This window comes from Symphalangus syndactylus, chromosome 3 (assembly GCF_028878055.3).
Source record: "Symphalangus syndactylus isolate Jambi chromosome 3, NHGRI_mSymSyn1-v2.1_pri, whole genome shotgun sequence".
Taxonomy (NCBI): domain Eukaryota; kingdom Metazoa; phylum Chordata; class Mammalia; order Primates; family Hylobatidae; genus Symphalangus; species Symphalangus syndactylus.
Window position 1 is genome coordinate 31,503,918 of NC_072425.2, and position 13,962 is coordinate 31,517,879.

A 13,962-nucleotide genomic window follows, 5' to 3' on the forward strand; every position below is an offset into this window, starting at 1 on the left:
TTGCCCTCCATCTGCAGGCAGAGGAAGCCACAGTGCCAGGCTTACACAAGGCTGTGGCTCAAACGCAGCTCAGCACCTAGAGAGTCTCTGTGACACCCCAAGGCCCCACACCACCCACCCTGACCATGGCCTCACAACCCAGTGGAGGATGGAGCACACCCCACCCCTAGCTTCAAGTCTGGGGCCTGGGACCTCCAGAAGGGGAGATCCCAACCAATTCCCCATCCAGGCCCCCAGAGGGGTAGAGGCAGGATAGTATAGGCATGGTCCAGCAGCTGCTCGCAGCAAGCTCTGCGGTTCTGTGTGGGGGCATCAGAGCTGGGAGGGACACAAAGCGCTGGCCCCACCCTTAGTTCCCAGTCAGAGAAACTGAAGCCTGGCAAAGGGAAAGGGCCAGCTGAAGCCACACAGCACAGCACAGCAGTACCACGCCCAGGCTCCAGACTCCCAGCCACTGCCCTCAGCTCCTCTACTACCTTCTCCCCCCAACCTCCACCTCCACCCAAATTGTAGCCAGTGTGAGCCTTGCTTCTCTTCCCTCCCTCCTTCTCGCAGGAAGCTGAGCAAACCAGGGTCCTGGGTTATGGCCTCAGCCTTGTAATGTGCACAACAGAGCGAGGGTTCCATTCTTGTACCAACCAGGGCATATTACTGAGCCCTGCCCCATCCAGTGCTCCTCCCTCAAATGTGACGGAGTCCTAGACTGTCTGGGCTAGGGTCAGGGAGGGGGACGCAGAGAAGAAGGGACTCTGTGTGAGTGCATGTGTGAATATGCACACTGCAGGCTGGAGCGACAGGGAGAATGGGCATATGGGAAGCTGGGTGTGAGGGAGCCAGGGAGGGGCTGGAGGTATGGAGAGGATGGCAGGGAAGCCCAGGAACAGAGGCCACTGGAGCTCCAACCTACTGCCCTCCAGCAGGCATGGGGAACTCTGGGAATGCCAGTGCTGGAACTGGAGTTGCTCAGGCGGCTCCTTCCCACTGCCCCGTGGTCAGGCTGAGCCCGCCTGGAGGGAGGAGCTGACCCAGTGAGGTGACTTGCTTTTCCCTTCCATGGGCAGGGGAAAGGCCAGAGCCCGAGATGGAGAAGTTGTCAGTGGCTTCCTGTGGGGAAGTGAGAGTGGAGGTTCTCATACTGAATGGGTTTCCGAGGAGGAGGAACACTCAGGGACTGAGCAGGCAGGACAGTTCGCAAACAGCCAGGAAGCTTTCCCGGAGCAAACCCCGCCAAAACAGAATTCTTTCACTGGGTAATATTTTCCTCTCTGCCCCTGTCACCCATCCTCAAACGAGTCTGTTGTTTTCATGATCTGGGAGAGGAAACCAAGCCCCTCTCAGCAGAGACTTCAGGCGCCAAACCAAACTGCTGACAGATACTCCCAGCTGGCTTCCCCTCCCACGAGTGGAGGGCATGGTGGAAAGTTTGGGTTAGAAATTCCCTCCATGCTCCCACATGCACCTGAGCCCCAGCAGCTTGGGCTCCGCAGGACCATGCAGCTGGGTAGAGCCGAGTTGCCGTCTCTATCCACAGATCTGTGGGGTGAGTGGGTGGCAACAAGTATTTATTGGGCACCTGTTATGGGCCAGGCACTTCGCATTTATGACCTAGCTTAATCTTCACAGCAACCTTCTGAGTTACTATTTTTATCCCTATTTACACAGGAGGAAACAGGCTCAGAGAGGCTGAGTACAGTGCCCACGGTCATCCCAGTATGGAGGGACAGGGCCAAGATTTGAACACAGGTCTGTCTGAATCCAAAGCTCTTCTACCCCACTCCATAGCCTACCTGCCAAGTCTCTAGAATAGAAACTTCCCTGAAAACCTCAGGTATATCAGAAGGCTTACCAGCCTAGAAGGAATGCCAGTGTCTGAGACCTACCGGCCCATGGACAGAGCCCAGCAGCACACACTCCAGTGCCCTACAGATGACTGGCATCCAGAGCCCAGAGGGCTGCCCAGAGCAGCGGGACTGGGGCAAGTTGAGAGGGGCTCTGGGCACCTATGGCATCTGCTTACCTTCCTGCAGCTTCACACTCTGGAGGTAGAGGGGGTTCCTCAGGACGTCGCAGCGGCCAGGCTCGTCCTCCTTGGTGAAGAGCAGCAGGTCCGAATAGGCAAACAGTGTCACCTGGGTTGACAGAGAGCAAACAGAACTGGCTACTTTGCTGTCCTCTGGAGGCTGAGAGCCACAACCTCCCCGAGAAGGTGGGGAGCCACAGCCTCCCCAGGTAACGCATCCTCATCATCTCACACAGAACCAGGAGCACTGCTCAGTACAGCCTCAGCCAAGGGCAGTCCTGACCTGCAGTCAAGATGGCCCCATCACCCTCCAGCTTCCTATACTTACACTCCTCAAAGTAGGAAAAAAGCAAACAGAAGAGGAAAAGCAGCCCTCACCCTCCATGGCAGCTGGTCTCTGCTAGCCTCTCCACAGCCTGATCCCCCAGGCCTACCTCTCTGACCAAATGCTCCTGGAGCCTCCAGTCCAGCACCTGGGGCTTGGAGCAACCCTTAAACTGTAAGATTTTCCATATTTGCTTTTATTCTGCTCTAAGTGTCTGGCTGAAAGAGCACTGGACTTGAGAGTCAGAAGTCAGGAGGCTCCTATCCCAGCTCTGCCACTAACTAGCCACAAAAAAATTGGCTTAAACCCCTTAACCCCTTCAGTTTTCTCAACAGTCCAAACAGGGAGAAGAGTTCCTGCCTGGCGTTCTTATAGGCTCCTTCCACGAGCTCTTTGCAGACTGAGTAAAGCGCCACACAATGTGAGCTAATATTACCAAATTCCTTGTGGATAAGTTTAATTGCATTAATGAGAAATCAGTTTAAGAAATAGCCAGTTACTCACACTCTAGTACAGACATGGACATCACTTTTATCTCTTTTATGCATTAGCTGCTCCAAAAATAAAGGCAGAGGCTATTCTTAGACATTATAGGTAAACCAGCAGGCACGCTCAGCATATTTTTATGCTAAGAAAATCCACTTGATCCTTTAATGCCACTAAAGATTACACTGTTCTTTGTTTTGCAAATCCTGCAGTGGCCTTTAGTCAAAAGCAATAAAATCCAATTTTAGATTCTCCAAAGAAAACAAAATGTTATTAAGTATGTGAACTTCCCTTTGAGGTATAAAACACCTGACACCTTGTCTCTTCTGAAGAAAAACCAGCCAGAAGAGCTTGGCATGCACTGAAGGGTACCGTGAGTGTGTGTTGGACTGTTGGTGACATTTAAAAAGCCAACAGGTTGACATTCAGCTATCAACCTGTTAAAGACGACCCCACAGCCCCACTTCTGAGACTCTATCCTACAGAAATACTTACAAGGAGGTATAAATATGAACATAAGAGGATGTTCTCAGCAGCATTTTTGTAATTTAAGAAAATAACAAACATTCATCAAGAGATGAATAAAATTATGCTACCTTCATATGGCAGAATTTTATGCAACTATTAAAAAATAAAGTAGAGCTATGTGGGCAGAAATAGAAATCTGTCTATCATAAATCAAAATAGTACAATGTGCAAAAATACCTAGCATAGAATCCAATTTTGTAAAACAAAACGACACATTTCTCTATAGTTATACATTTTTAAAATAGTTAAGATGCCACACTCCTCACTCCAGGGAGTGGGATTTTAATTGATACATTTTGATTTAATGTGTATTATATTTGCAATCACTGTTACTTTTGTAATTTAAAAATATAGAATATATATCAAAAGATGGCTTGGCTTCTTGAGTGTAGCACAAATATAGAGGCTTGAGGAAATCTGGGCTGCAGAGACAACAGAGAGATGTCCCTGAAGGAGCTCTCAGGGGCTTTGGCTTCTCCAGTGGGGCCCAAACATGAGGACTCCAGAACCCTGGGCTATAAGGCATCTTGGTGGTGACCCTAACCCTTCCCATCACAGCCCTGTCTCAATGCAGCCCAAGAGAAGCCTTCATGTGTTGAATGCTGACTTTCTGCTCAGTGGATCCTCACTTGTAAATAACACCACTGCCCTCATTTACAGACGAGGACCCTAGAGTTCAGAGAGGTTAAGTGACCTGTCCATGGCCACACAGCCAGGGACCATTACCCAGGTATGGCTGACCTAAAGCTCTCGCTATACAGAGAGGTAGAGATGTGCCTACAGCTGTTCAGTTCCTGAATGTGAAAGAATCCAGAGACCAAAGAGGAGGGGCAAATGAGGCAAAAATAATAATTAATAATAATAATGATAATAATAATGTTAACAGAAGAGGTGAAGAAAATGACCCAAGAGCTCAGAAGGAGTCAAGGAATTGATTGTCTGAGAAGACTTCAAAGTCTGAGCAATGGAAAGAAGGCTCTAAACTAGCCAGAAACACAAAGCAAACCCTCAGGGTCCCACAAAACGTGTCCCTGACTCAAGAGAAATCTGGTAGTCACCTCCAGACCCAGAGGGAGGCTGGCAGGGGAAGGGCTGGAGCTGACAAAGTTAAAAAAAGTTAAAAAAAGGAGCCTAGAAAGTTAAAAAAAAAAAAAACAAAACAGCCCAGGCCCAGAGAGGGGTGGAAGTAGGGCAAGTAGGAGGAGCCACCAGCAACTGGGGAAGAACCATGAGCAAGGTGAGAAAAGGCCCAGGCCACCACTCTGGCTCAGATTCCCAGGGCTGAGAATATGGTCTAGACAGGAAGTGATTAAGGCATAAATGAAAAATTTCCCAAAGGTTGGGTCAGGGAAAGGCCAGAGCTGGCACACAGCTGGAGGCAGAGCAGAGGGGCAAGCATGCCAGGGAGAGCATGTAGACTCCCCCATCTCACCAGCACCAGCAGGGGCCACGGCAGCCCATGGGAGAGTGATGCCCATCTCCATGGCCCAATCACCTGTCGCCTTCCACAGCAGGCCACTGGGGTCACCCAGTGTCTTCCCCACATTTGCTCCAAGGACACATCTGATTTTCCAAAGGGTCAGAGTTGAGGGATCACTTGGTAAGGGGGTTCTTACCACTTGGAGGGTGGCTTCTCCCAAGTGGCCCTAACCAAGCTTCTTCTTGGGAATCTGACCTAAGAGCAGAGTTTACCGAAAAGACTATGGTGCCTTAGTTAATGGTAAACTCCATGAGTCAGTGTGTAAAGGGAGGGTGTGTCTGTCTTGTGCATCATGGTATTCCCAGAACCTCGCACAGGGCCATAGACCTCAAGGCACATTAATCAAGTCTATTACTTCTGGAAGGGGCTGTGATGAGGGTAGTTCATGGTGTGGGACTTGATCAGCTCACAGATGTTAGCAAACTTGAGCATGCCCAGAGAAGTGATGGGACAAAGAACCAAGGAGGAACATTCCACAAATAAAGATTTCTGTTGAGTGTAAGGGAGAACACTCTACAATTTAGCCCTCCCCAGTAAAAAAAACCACTGCTCTAATACGCTGCCCTAAAAGATTGAAGCACCAATCAGAAAACCATTTAACTGGAAAGTTACAAGGAATCAATTAGAATGGATGATTCCTGAAAGTCTAACCAATGCTGAGATTTCATGAATTTATCCAAATCCCTTTGAACTTTTTTTTTTTTTTTTTGGTGTGAGTAACATGACAGGGTGCCCAGATCTACACGTTTGGTTGCTATCCTACTTCAAGAAAAAGGAATATATTAATATTTATTTTACTTGTCTTCCAATTGCTTCCTTCAATCTTCAAGGCTAAAGGAGAGGAGTCTCTTGGTTCTAAGGCCCCAGAGACCTATAAGGCAGGGTTTTTTGGATGAATTGCAACTGTCACAAGGCTCTGGCTTCAGCCTGTGTTCCTTATTTATGCAGACATGCCAGAAGCAGTGTGGGCTCAAAGCATCACTGAGCCAGAAATGACCCAGCTCCATTCCTTACCAGCCTGGAGACTCTTGGGTCCCATTGAATCTCACTGGAGCCTCAGTTGCCTTAACTACAGAGTGGGGACAATCGTGCCTCTCATGGGGGTGCTGCAAGAGCTAATTGGGGTCAAGTATGTAAAATGCATACACAATGAGGATACACAATAAGTGCTCAATGTTTGCAGATTCAAGGGTAAGTGGACAAACAGAAGAGTGAATTTAGATTTATGTATACATTTCAGGGTGGCTGCCATCTCTAACTGGCTTCTTATGAGTCTGGTGAATTTATGGCCACACCTCAATTTCTGACCCTTGGATGCCTGACTTAGGTCCACCACACTCCCATTCACCAAACATAGCTCTAAGTGACTTCTCATCCCTAAAACTTAAATCCCTCCCAACAGATGAAATTTTACTCCCACTGAGACAATTCAGAAGATATGCAAAGATTTTTAAGTTCCCAAAGTTTGCAAAGTTCCCAAAAGGAGGTTCGGAAAAGAGGAGGTCCAGAAATACAGTAGGCAATAGCAAGCAGTGGAAGGGAGCATGCAGCCCCCCAGGGCACTCCCTTGAAAAAGATAATGTACATTTGGAATAGATGAGTTCCAGTCCAGTCTGCTTACTTAAAAAACAAACCAACCTCCTGCTTCAGCCACAGTCACACACAGTGTCCCAGAAGGCTGAGGTTTAAAGGGTCCTTATAGACCAACCTCTGACCCTGCCCTTACTGCCTCAAATACACACATACCTACTGCTCAGATGGAAAGACTGAGGAAGAAGGAAGAAATCACACATGAGCCAGCAGCAGAGCTGGGTCTTGATACAGACTTCCTGTCTCCAAGTTTCCTGATCTTTCCACTAACCCAAGCTGCCACTCGACTCAGCCAAGGCAGCTCTACATTGGGGCTTGATCTGCAAAGAGCCTGCTACCCTCACCCCATGGCCCCAGGTAGCCAGGGCAGAGCCCAGGGCTCCAACTTCTGTACCCGAGTAGTTTTAAGCTCAGAGACTGAACTGACCAGCTCTGGGGTTGTGTGGATGAATGAAGTTCTCCCAATTAGAGAAAAGCATCCCAGGCCAGCTCCCAGGAAGGGTAACACAGGTCCCATGTCAGCACCCCGCTGGCAGAGCTAGAACCCAGGCGAAATCACAGACTCGTCTCTCAGAAGAGGATGTGGGATTTGGGTTAAAACAGGCCCAGAAAACTCAGGTAAACTGATGCTGGTCTAAAAATTCACTTTGGCTAATAGCTTTACTCTTCCTGCCACCAAAGTCACTCCCCACAGCCGGGGTAAATTGCCATCTCTTCTGCTCCTGAGAGGAAGGTGGGATAAACAATGGGGTGTCTTTAGGGGCTGGGGAAACTTTCTAACCATCAAAGAAGGATTCAACAGCTTTGAAAGGAGATGTACAAGAAAAAGCTGGGTAGCCTTTGCTAGGGAGAGTGGAGGGGTCCTTCTCAGGTCTCCCCTACCCTGAGAGTGTACAGTTCTAAGATACTCAGGAAGAGACCAAAGTGAGGGGCCTGGAGGATGCCAACGAAGCCCACCCAAAAAGTCCCCTAAAAAACGCAGGTGAAAGTCTTACCTGGGCAGCCTTGTTCCTCCCTTCATACAGCAGCAGCTCCTCTGACAGCAGGAGGGTCCGGGCAGGGTTACAGAGATCTAGAGGCTGGAAATAAAGCAGGCTGAGTGGGCAGTTCAAAAAGAGGCTGGGTGAGGACCCGCGGGGAGGAAGCAGCAGCTTGTCAAAGCCAGCCACAGAGAACCCTCTGACCCAGAGAAGACTGTCAGCCCACCACCGACCCGAGAACCCACACACCCCCTCATACATAAGATGGAAACAGAAAGACAGACGCTGCTGTCCTGTGGAACTGTTGCTGCCACCTTCCCCAACAACCCTCACCGTGAGAGCTACACTCACTGACAGGAAGTCTAACCACAGGCTTAGGCCCTCTGCAGTCTTCAGCTCCAGCTCCCACCCCTCACTGCACTGGGCTCCTGGGCTCTCTCTGCCCCCGCCATCCCCCATCTATCCTGTTCATTCCTCACAGGACTAGGAGGCATCCTGAGAGCCACATGCCAAGAGATTTGGTCACTTGAGTCCCGTCAAAGCCAGGCCAGTCCCTGCTCTATATTCATAGCACACTTGAACTGACGATCTCCTTCTCAGCCAATCCTCCAAGGGTCAATTCTCACCCAAACCTCTCACCCTACTCCATCACCTTGCCCAGCCCAGCCCAGAGAAAGCTCCCTAAGCTCTGGATTACCCAGCAGGACTTGTCCTTATGATTGTATATTTCTAAAATGGCTTCTAAGTACATGACATCAAGCAAGGTGCTTGAAGAAAGATCATGAAACAAACAGCAAGCTGGGCCTGAAATCCCAGCTACTTGGGAGGCTGAGGTGGAAGGATCATTTGAGGCCAGGAGCTTGAGGTTACCATGAGCTATGATCATACCACTGCACTCCAGCCTGGGGGACAGAGCAAGAGACTGTCTTTTAAATAAAAGTAGTTTCTTATACAAATACTAAAATGAACATGAAAATTAGACACAGGCCGGGTGTAGTGGTTCATGCCTGCAATCCCAGCACTCTGGGAGGCTAAGGCAGGTGGATCACCAGAGGTCAGGAGTTCGAGACCAGCCTGGCCAACATGGTAAAACCCCATCTCTACTAAAAATACAAAAAATTAGCCAAGCATGGTGGTGAGCACCTGTAATCCCAGCTACTTGGGAGGCTGAGGCGGGAGAATCACTTGAACCTGGGAGGTGGAGATTGCAGTGAGCCGAGATCACACCATTGCACTCCAGCCTAGGCAATAAGAGTGAAACTCCATCCAAAAAAAAAAAAAAAAAGAAAGAAAGAAAATTAAGACATTGTAGATGCCAAGAACTTTGTGTCACATGCTAAGAAAGAGAAGAGACCCACAGAAAGGCCAAGGCCAGGCCCTGCTGACAGAGCTGTCTAAGGGGAGGCATGTGAGATCCCAGAGATGTGTTGCATCCTAACAAAATGTGCCTACTGGACAGTGACAGGCCCAGACTAGGATGCCAGGGAGACCAGAGAGGCATAGGCAGAAATGAAGCCCTTGGGGCCAAGTCGCTTCTATCCTGCTGATAAGACGATAAACCATTAGAAACTTCCTGCAAAGCAATTTGTCAATATGTGTAAAGAGCCTTTAAAATGTTTATGACCCATGACCCAGTCATTTCCCTTTCAGCAATCTCTCCCAAGGAAAATAATCAGAGAAGCAAACCATGCACAAGGATTTTCATCACAGGGTTATTTACAACAGCAAAAGTGTAGACAGAAGTATCTGAATACAGAACTGGTTAAATAAATACAGTATACTCATATAATAGAAAAGTGGGCAACCACCGTAAAACACAGAACATTTAGTGGTGTGGGAAAGGTTCATGCTACAATTTTCATTTTAAAAAGGCAACATGATATAAAATATAGAATAAGATCTGTTTTTTAACGTGTATGTGCACACAGAAAAGATGCTGAAATGTTCACACTATCATATCTGGGTGATGGAATAAAGGTTTTTAGGTTTTTGTTTTATTTTGTTTCTTTTTTTTGAGACAGAGTTTCACTCTGTCTCCCAGGCTGGAGTGCAGTGGTGTGATCTCTGCTCACTGCAACCTCTACCCCCGAGGTTCAAGTGATTCTCCTGCCTCAGCTTCCCAAATAGCTGGGATTACAGGCACCTGCCACCGCACCCAGCTAATTTTTTTGTATTTTTAGTAGAGACGGGGTTTTTATCTTGGCCAGGCTGGTCTTGAACTCCTGACCTCAAGTGATCCACCACCTAGGCCTCCCAAAGTGCTGGGATTACAGGCGTGAGCCACCACACCTGGTCCAATAAAGATTATTTTTAAAGAGAAGGAGAGATAAATGGGGAGGAAAAGGGGGAAGAAGAAGAGGCTGGAGTGCAGTGTTATGATCATAGCTCACTATAACCTCAAACTCCTGGCCTCAAACGATCCTTCCACCTCAGCCTCCCAAGTAGCTGGGATTTCAGGCCCAGCTTGCTGTTTGTTTCATTATCTTTCTTCAAGCACTTTGTTTGACGTTGGAGAATAAGAGAGATCTAGTGAATCGCAGGCCACCAGTGAATACGGGCCAAACATGTTTGCAGAGACCAGGGAGACCAGATAAGGCACAGACCCCAAGGGTCTCCCTCAGTTGTTTTCAAATAAAAAAACCACTGGGTGAGCCAGGGAGCGGGAGCGTCAGCAAACAGGCCCTGTGACATGGCAACAAGCAGCTGGGGTGCACCTGCCCTGTCCCCAGAGAAAGGGGAGGTGAGGTGGGGGAAGGAGAGGACCCTTTCCTTGCTGGGCTCCCCCGGCCTCACTTTTTCCTGTGTATCTCCCTGGAAATCTCTGCTCCCTCAGTATAAACCCCTAGAATCCTGTGCATCTAAAGCTACTTATCTTTCCCAAAACAGTGCCCTCAGTCTTGGGATAAGGCATCATCCCTAAGTCCTGGGACAAGGGCCCTCCTCTTTCTCCGTTCCTCCTGAGGGAACCCTTAAGACCAGCCACGGGCTCACCTGAACAAAGACAGGGAACACCAGGACTTTGGGGGCCAGGGTGACGTAGGTGCCGTAGCTTGAGTGCGTGGCATGCGGCCTCACGACCGGGCAGTTTTGGTAGTTCCCGTGGCCCTTCATGGTCTGCACTGTCTTCATCAGCCGGGACTTCTTCCCCAGGCCTGTGTAGGACTTCCCTTTACTGGGACTCCCTGATTCTGTGAAACAGAGATGGGGGACTATGAGACATTTCCGTCACTCCTGCAAAGGTGTCCCCTCTGTAGAAACAGGGGACATGGACTCATTCCGTCAACAACCACTTTCTGAGCAGCTACTTTGTGCCAAGCCCTGCGCACGATGCTGAAACACAGGGAAGCCTCACATGGGCTCGGGCTTCAAGGAATTCCCTCGCACTCTAGTGAGAGACATTGACATGTGAGCAAGCAAGTCCAGGGCTAGCACAGCACTGGACACCACCAGCTATGATGGAGGCAGCACGCTCCACCTGCTGACCCAGGCCCTGGATCAGACTTTCCATTTTGGCCTCAGTCTTTTAAAAATCAAGAAATCGCTCATATTTGAAAAATCAGAAGATCTGTCCTCACTGAGCCCACAGTCCCACGTGGAACCATCAGTTGGAGCAGAGTGGTGACCGGCCTGTGTGGCAGGGTACGTGCTCTCCTCACCAGAACCCCACACCATTCCCACTACTCCCTGCACAAGTTCAGCCCAGCCCAATCTGTTTCCTCCCTCCCTGCCCCACAGACAAAAATCCACTCTCTGCAGCAGCGGCAGCAGAGACCAAAGGCTTTCCCAGGATGTACTGGAGTCCTCCCTCTGTAGCCAAGGGAGCTAGAGCAGCCTCGCCCACTCCAGTCAGTCTAGAATAAGGAGTGGCACTTGCTGCCCCAGGTCACAGTAAAGCACACAAGCTTCGAAGCCAGGTGGCTGTGCTCAAATCCTGCTCCCCTGCTTACCAGCTCGGTGAGCTTGGGCAACTTATTTCACCCTCAGAGTCTTGACTTCCTCAACTGTAATAATAGTGCCCAGCTCACTGGGTTACAGTGAGGATTAAATGAAATACTCTAAGTTCACTTAGAGTCTTTAGAACAGTGCCTGGGACCTAGTAAGTGTATGATAAAAGTTAGCTGCTAACTCAGTGTTGTTTCATTGTTGTGATTTCTCCACCTGGAAAAGCAAGTTTGGGAGTCAGGTGCCCCATAGGACTCTGGGAATCCCAGGCTTCAGTGTACCCAGGAGGTACTCCGGCTTGGCCACCAACTCACAAATCATTCTAATCATAAGGAGAGAGAGAGAGAAACAGAGAAACAAGACCATCCCCAGGAAGGACAGCAGAGGCTGCAACGGCGGTGGGGGGGGTCCCTCTTTAAGGGGACACTGATGGACACACACCCCTCACCCTGAACAAGGGGTAGTGCACAGGTTTTTTTTGTTGTTTGTTTGTTTGTTTGTTTGAGACGGAATTTCGCTCTTATCACCCAGGCTGGAGTGCAATGGCCATCTCGGCTCACCACATCTCTGCCTCCCAGGTTCAAGTGATTCTCCTGCCTCAGCCTCCCAAGTAGCTGGAATTACAGGCATGCGCCCCATGCCCGGCTAATTTTGTATTTTTAGTAGAGACAGAGTTTCTCCATGTTGGTCAGGCTGGTCTCGAACTCCTGACCTCAGATGATCCGCCTGCCTCAGCCTCCCAAAGTGCTGGGATTACAGGCATGAGCCACCATGCCCAGCCTGTGCACAGGTTTTTATTACATCCCGTCTAGTGGGCAGAGGGACAAAACACAAAGTCGCTAAAAAGTCAGGGGTTCCTGGACCAAGCAGGTGGGAGGGAAACTCCAGAGCAGTCAGGCTCCACACACTCCTGGGCCCCTTCTAAGGCATTCCTGCTACTGTATGGGCAACTACCAGGTCCTCACTGACCTGGGTGCCCAGCCTGGGTCCCGGGGGTGCGGGCTGTCTTCTGCTGCCAGCAGCCCTGGCAGCGAGGGGGGAACTGGTGGCCTGACCCCAGCTATACCTCAGGGAAGCTCCCCACCAACGCGCGCCCACAGCCTCGGAGGAAAAACTCACCTCAGAAGGTTTCACACTTGCTTCCTCCTCCCACCCCCAGCCCCTTCTCACCAAGCAAGGTGAGAAAAACAAGTTGACTCCCCCCATGCCCCTGACAAGTGACCACTGATCATAGACAAATCTGGGGGCAGCACTCAAACCATGATAACTCAAACCACTTCCTGCTTCTTCTGTGAGTCATGTAGAGAGGAGTAGAATGAGCATGAGCCCAGGATGGGCACAGGAGGAACAGACACAAGAAAGATGTCACATAGCTCCTTGTCTGATCTGGCCCTACACATCAGCCCCAGAGGGGTGTGTGCTGCCAGGCCCTGGACCCTTTGTTTAAAGCACCATCCTGAGTCTCAAGATCCTCACTGAATTTGAGTTGGATAAGACACCCGAGCTTGATCACTGACTTTCCAAGTCAGAGACAGTCTGTGTAACCCTGAATAGCTTCCTTCCTTCTCTGAATCAAAGTTTTCTCCACTTTGAAGTGGAGATAATACTGATTGCTGCCTCGCTTGCCCCAGGGCCAGTGGGAGGTTCACACAAGAGACCTGATGGAAAAGAGCTTCGTGGATTGTACCACAGTGTGAGTAGTCAGGGGATTATCACAAATCCTAAGCCTCCAAGTAATCCACCTACCAGGGCTAGTAGAAGGATAGGCAGGGCTGCTGGGTCTCAAACCGTGCTGTGAATGAAACCCCCTGGCCAGCCTGGATCTAGACAGTCTAATTTAACATGGCCAAGCCTAGAGCAGAGAAGGCAAAACCATGCAGGACTGACAAGCAGGTGACTGGAGCAAAATAGACCAAAATTAAAGATGGGTACCATTTGTAGATGCCAAGATCTGGGTCCTGGGCCCCCAGTCTCGGACTTCTTAAAAAAATGATTTCTTCCCTTCTGTAGCCCAGGAGCCCAGGGCTGTCACAGAATCCTCACCAAGGGCCTCACCTAAAGTACCCAACACATAACTCTGCCTTCAGAGAAGAAAAGTTGGCTCAGCCCCATTTTGTAGACAAGGAAACTGAGGTCTGGAATGGTAGGGTGACTGGTCATTTGGCCAGTAAATTATACAAGGCAGGATTAACCCAACTTATGCAGCAGTTATGCGCTTGTGCCCAATCTCCACCCACCCCTGGATAATATGTGGCCAGTGGGAGTGGCTCTGCAAAACTGACTTTTTTTTTTTTTAGAACAGTACAGCTTGCAACCCAGTTACTGAGCTCTGTGAAGACAAACTCATTTACTTCCCACCTGCTACCGATGTCTGGTCCAAACCCTCATATCACCCTTTTTTCCTCCAACACCTGCTTCACCGACCAAATACAGTAATTACAGGGCTTTGCTCCCAGATTCTGAGGCAAGCCCTGGCAGCCACCCTGCCCTGGCAGTGGTGAATCTGAGTCCAGGTCACCTTTACAGGGCAGGGACAATGCCAAGGGCACCAGCAGCCCTGGAAAACATGCCAACCACAGCCGGGCAGGCACTCCGGGCTCCGGAAGGGCGC

General features: G+C 49.7%; 1 protein-coding gene across 8 annotated transcripts in view; it reads right to left on the reverse strand.

The window, feature by feature from the left end:
- RGS3 (regulator of G protein signaling 3) overlaps positions 1-13,962 on the reverse strand; it is a 134,940-nt gene that overhangs the window by 73,210 nt on the left and 47,768 nt on the right. For 7 of the 8 annotated variants that reach the window (XM_055271380.2, XM_055271382.2, XM_055271383.2 and 4 more), the window contains 3 exons: positions 10,401-10,597; positions 7,425-7,508; positions 2,018-2,129 (listed from right to left, as the gene is read on the reverse strand). In XM_055271380.2, the coding sequence (XP_055127355.1) occupies positions 2,018-2,129; positions 7,425-7,508; positions 10,401-10,597 (393 nt within the window). Of the gene's footprint in view, positions 1-2,017; positions 2,130-7,424; positions 7,509-7,668; positions 7,759-10,400; positions 10,598-13,962 lie in introns of those variants that run through there. The other variant, XM_063636071.1, reaches the window with a different exon arrangement.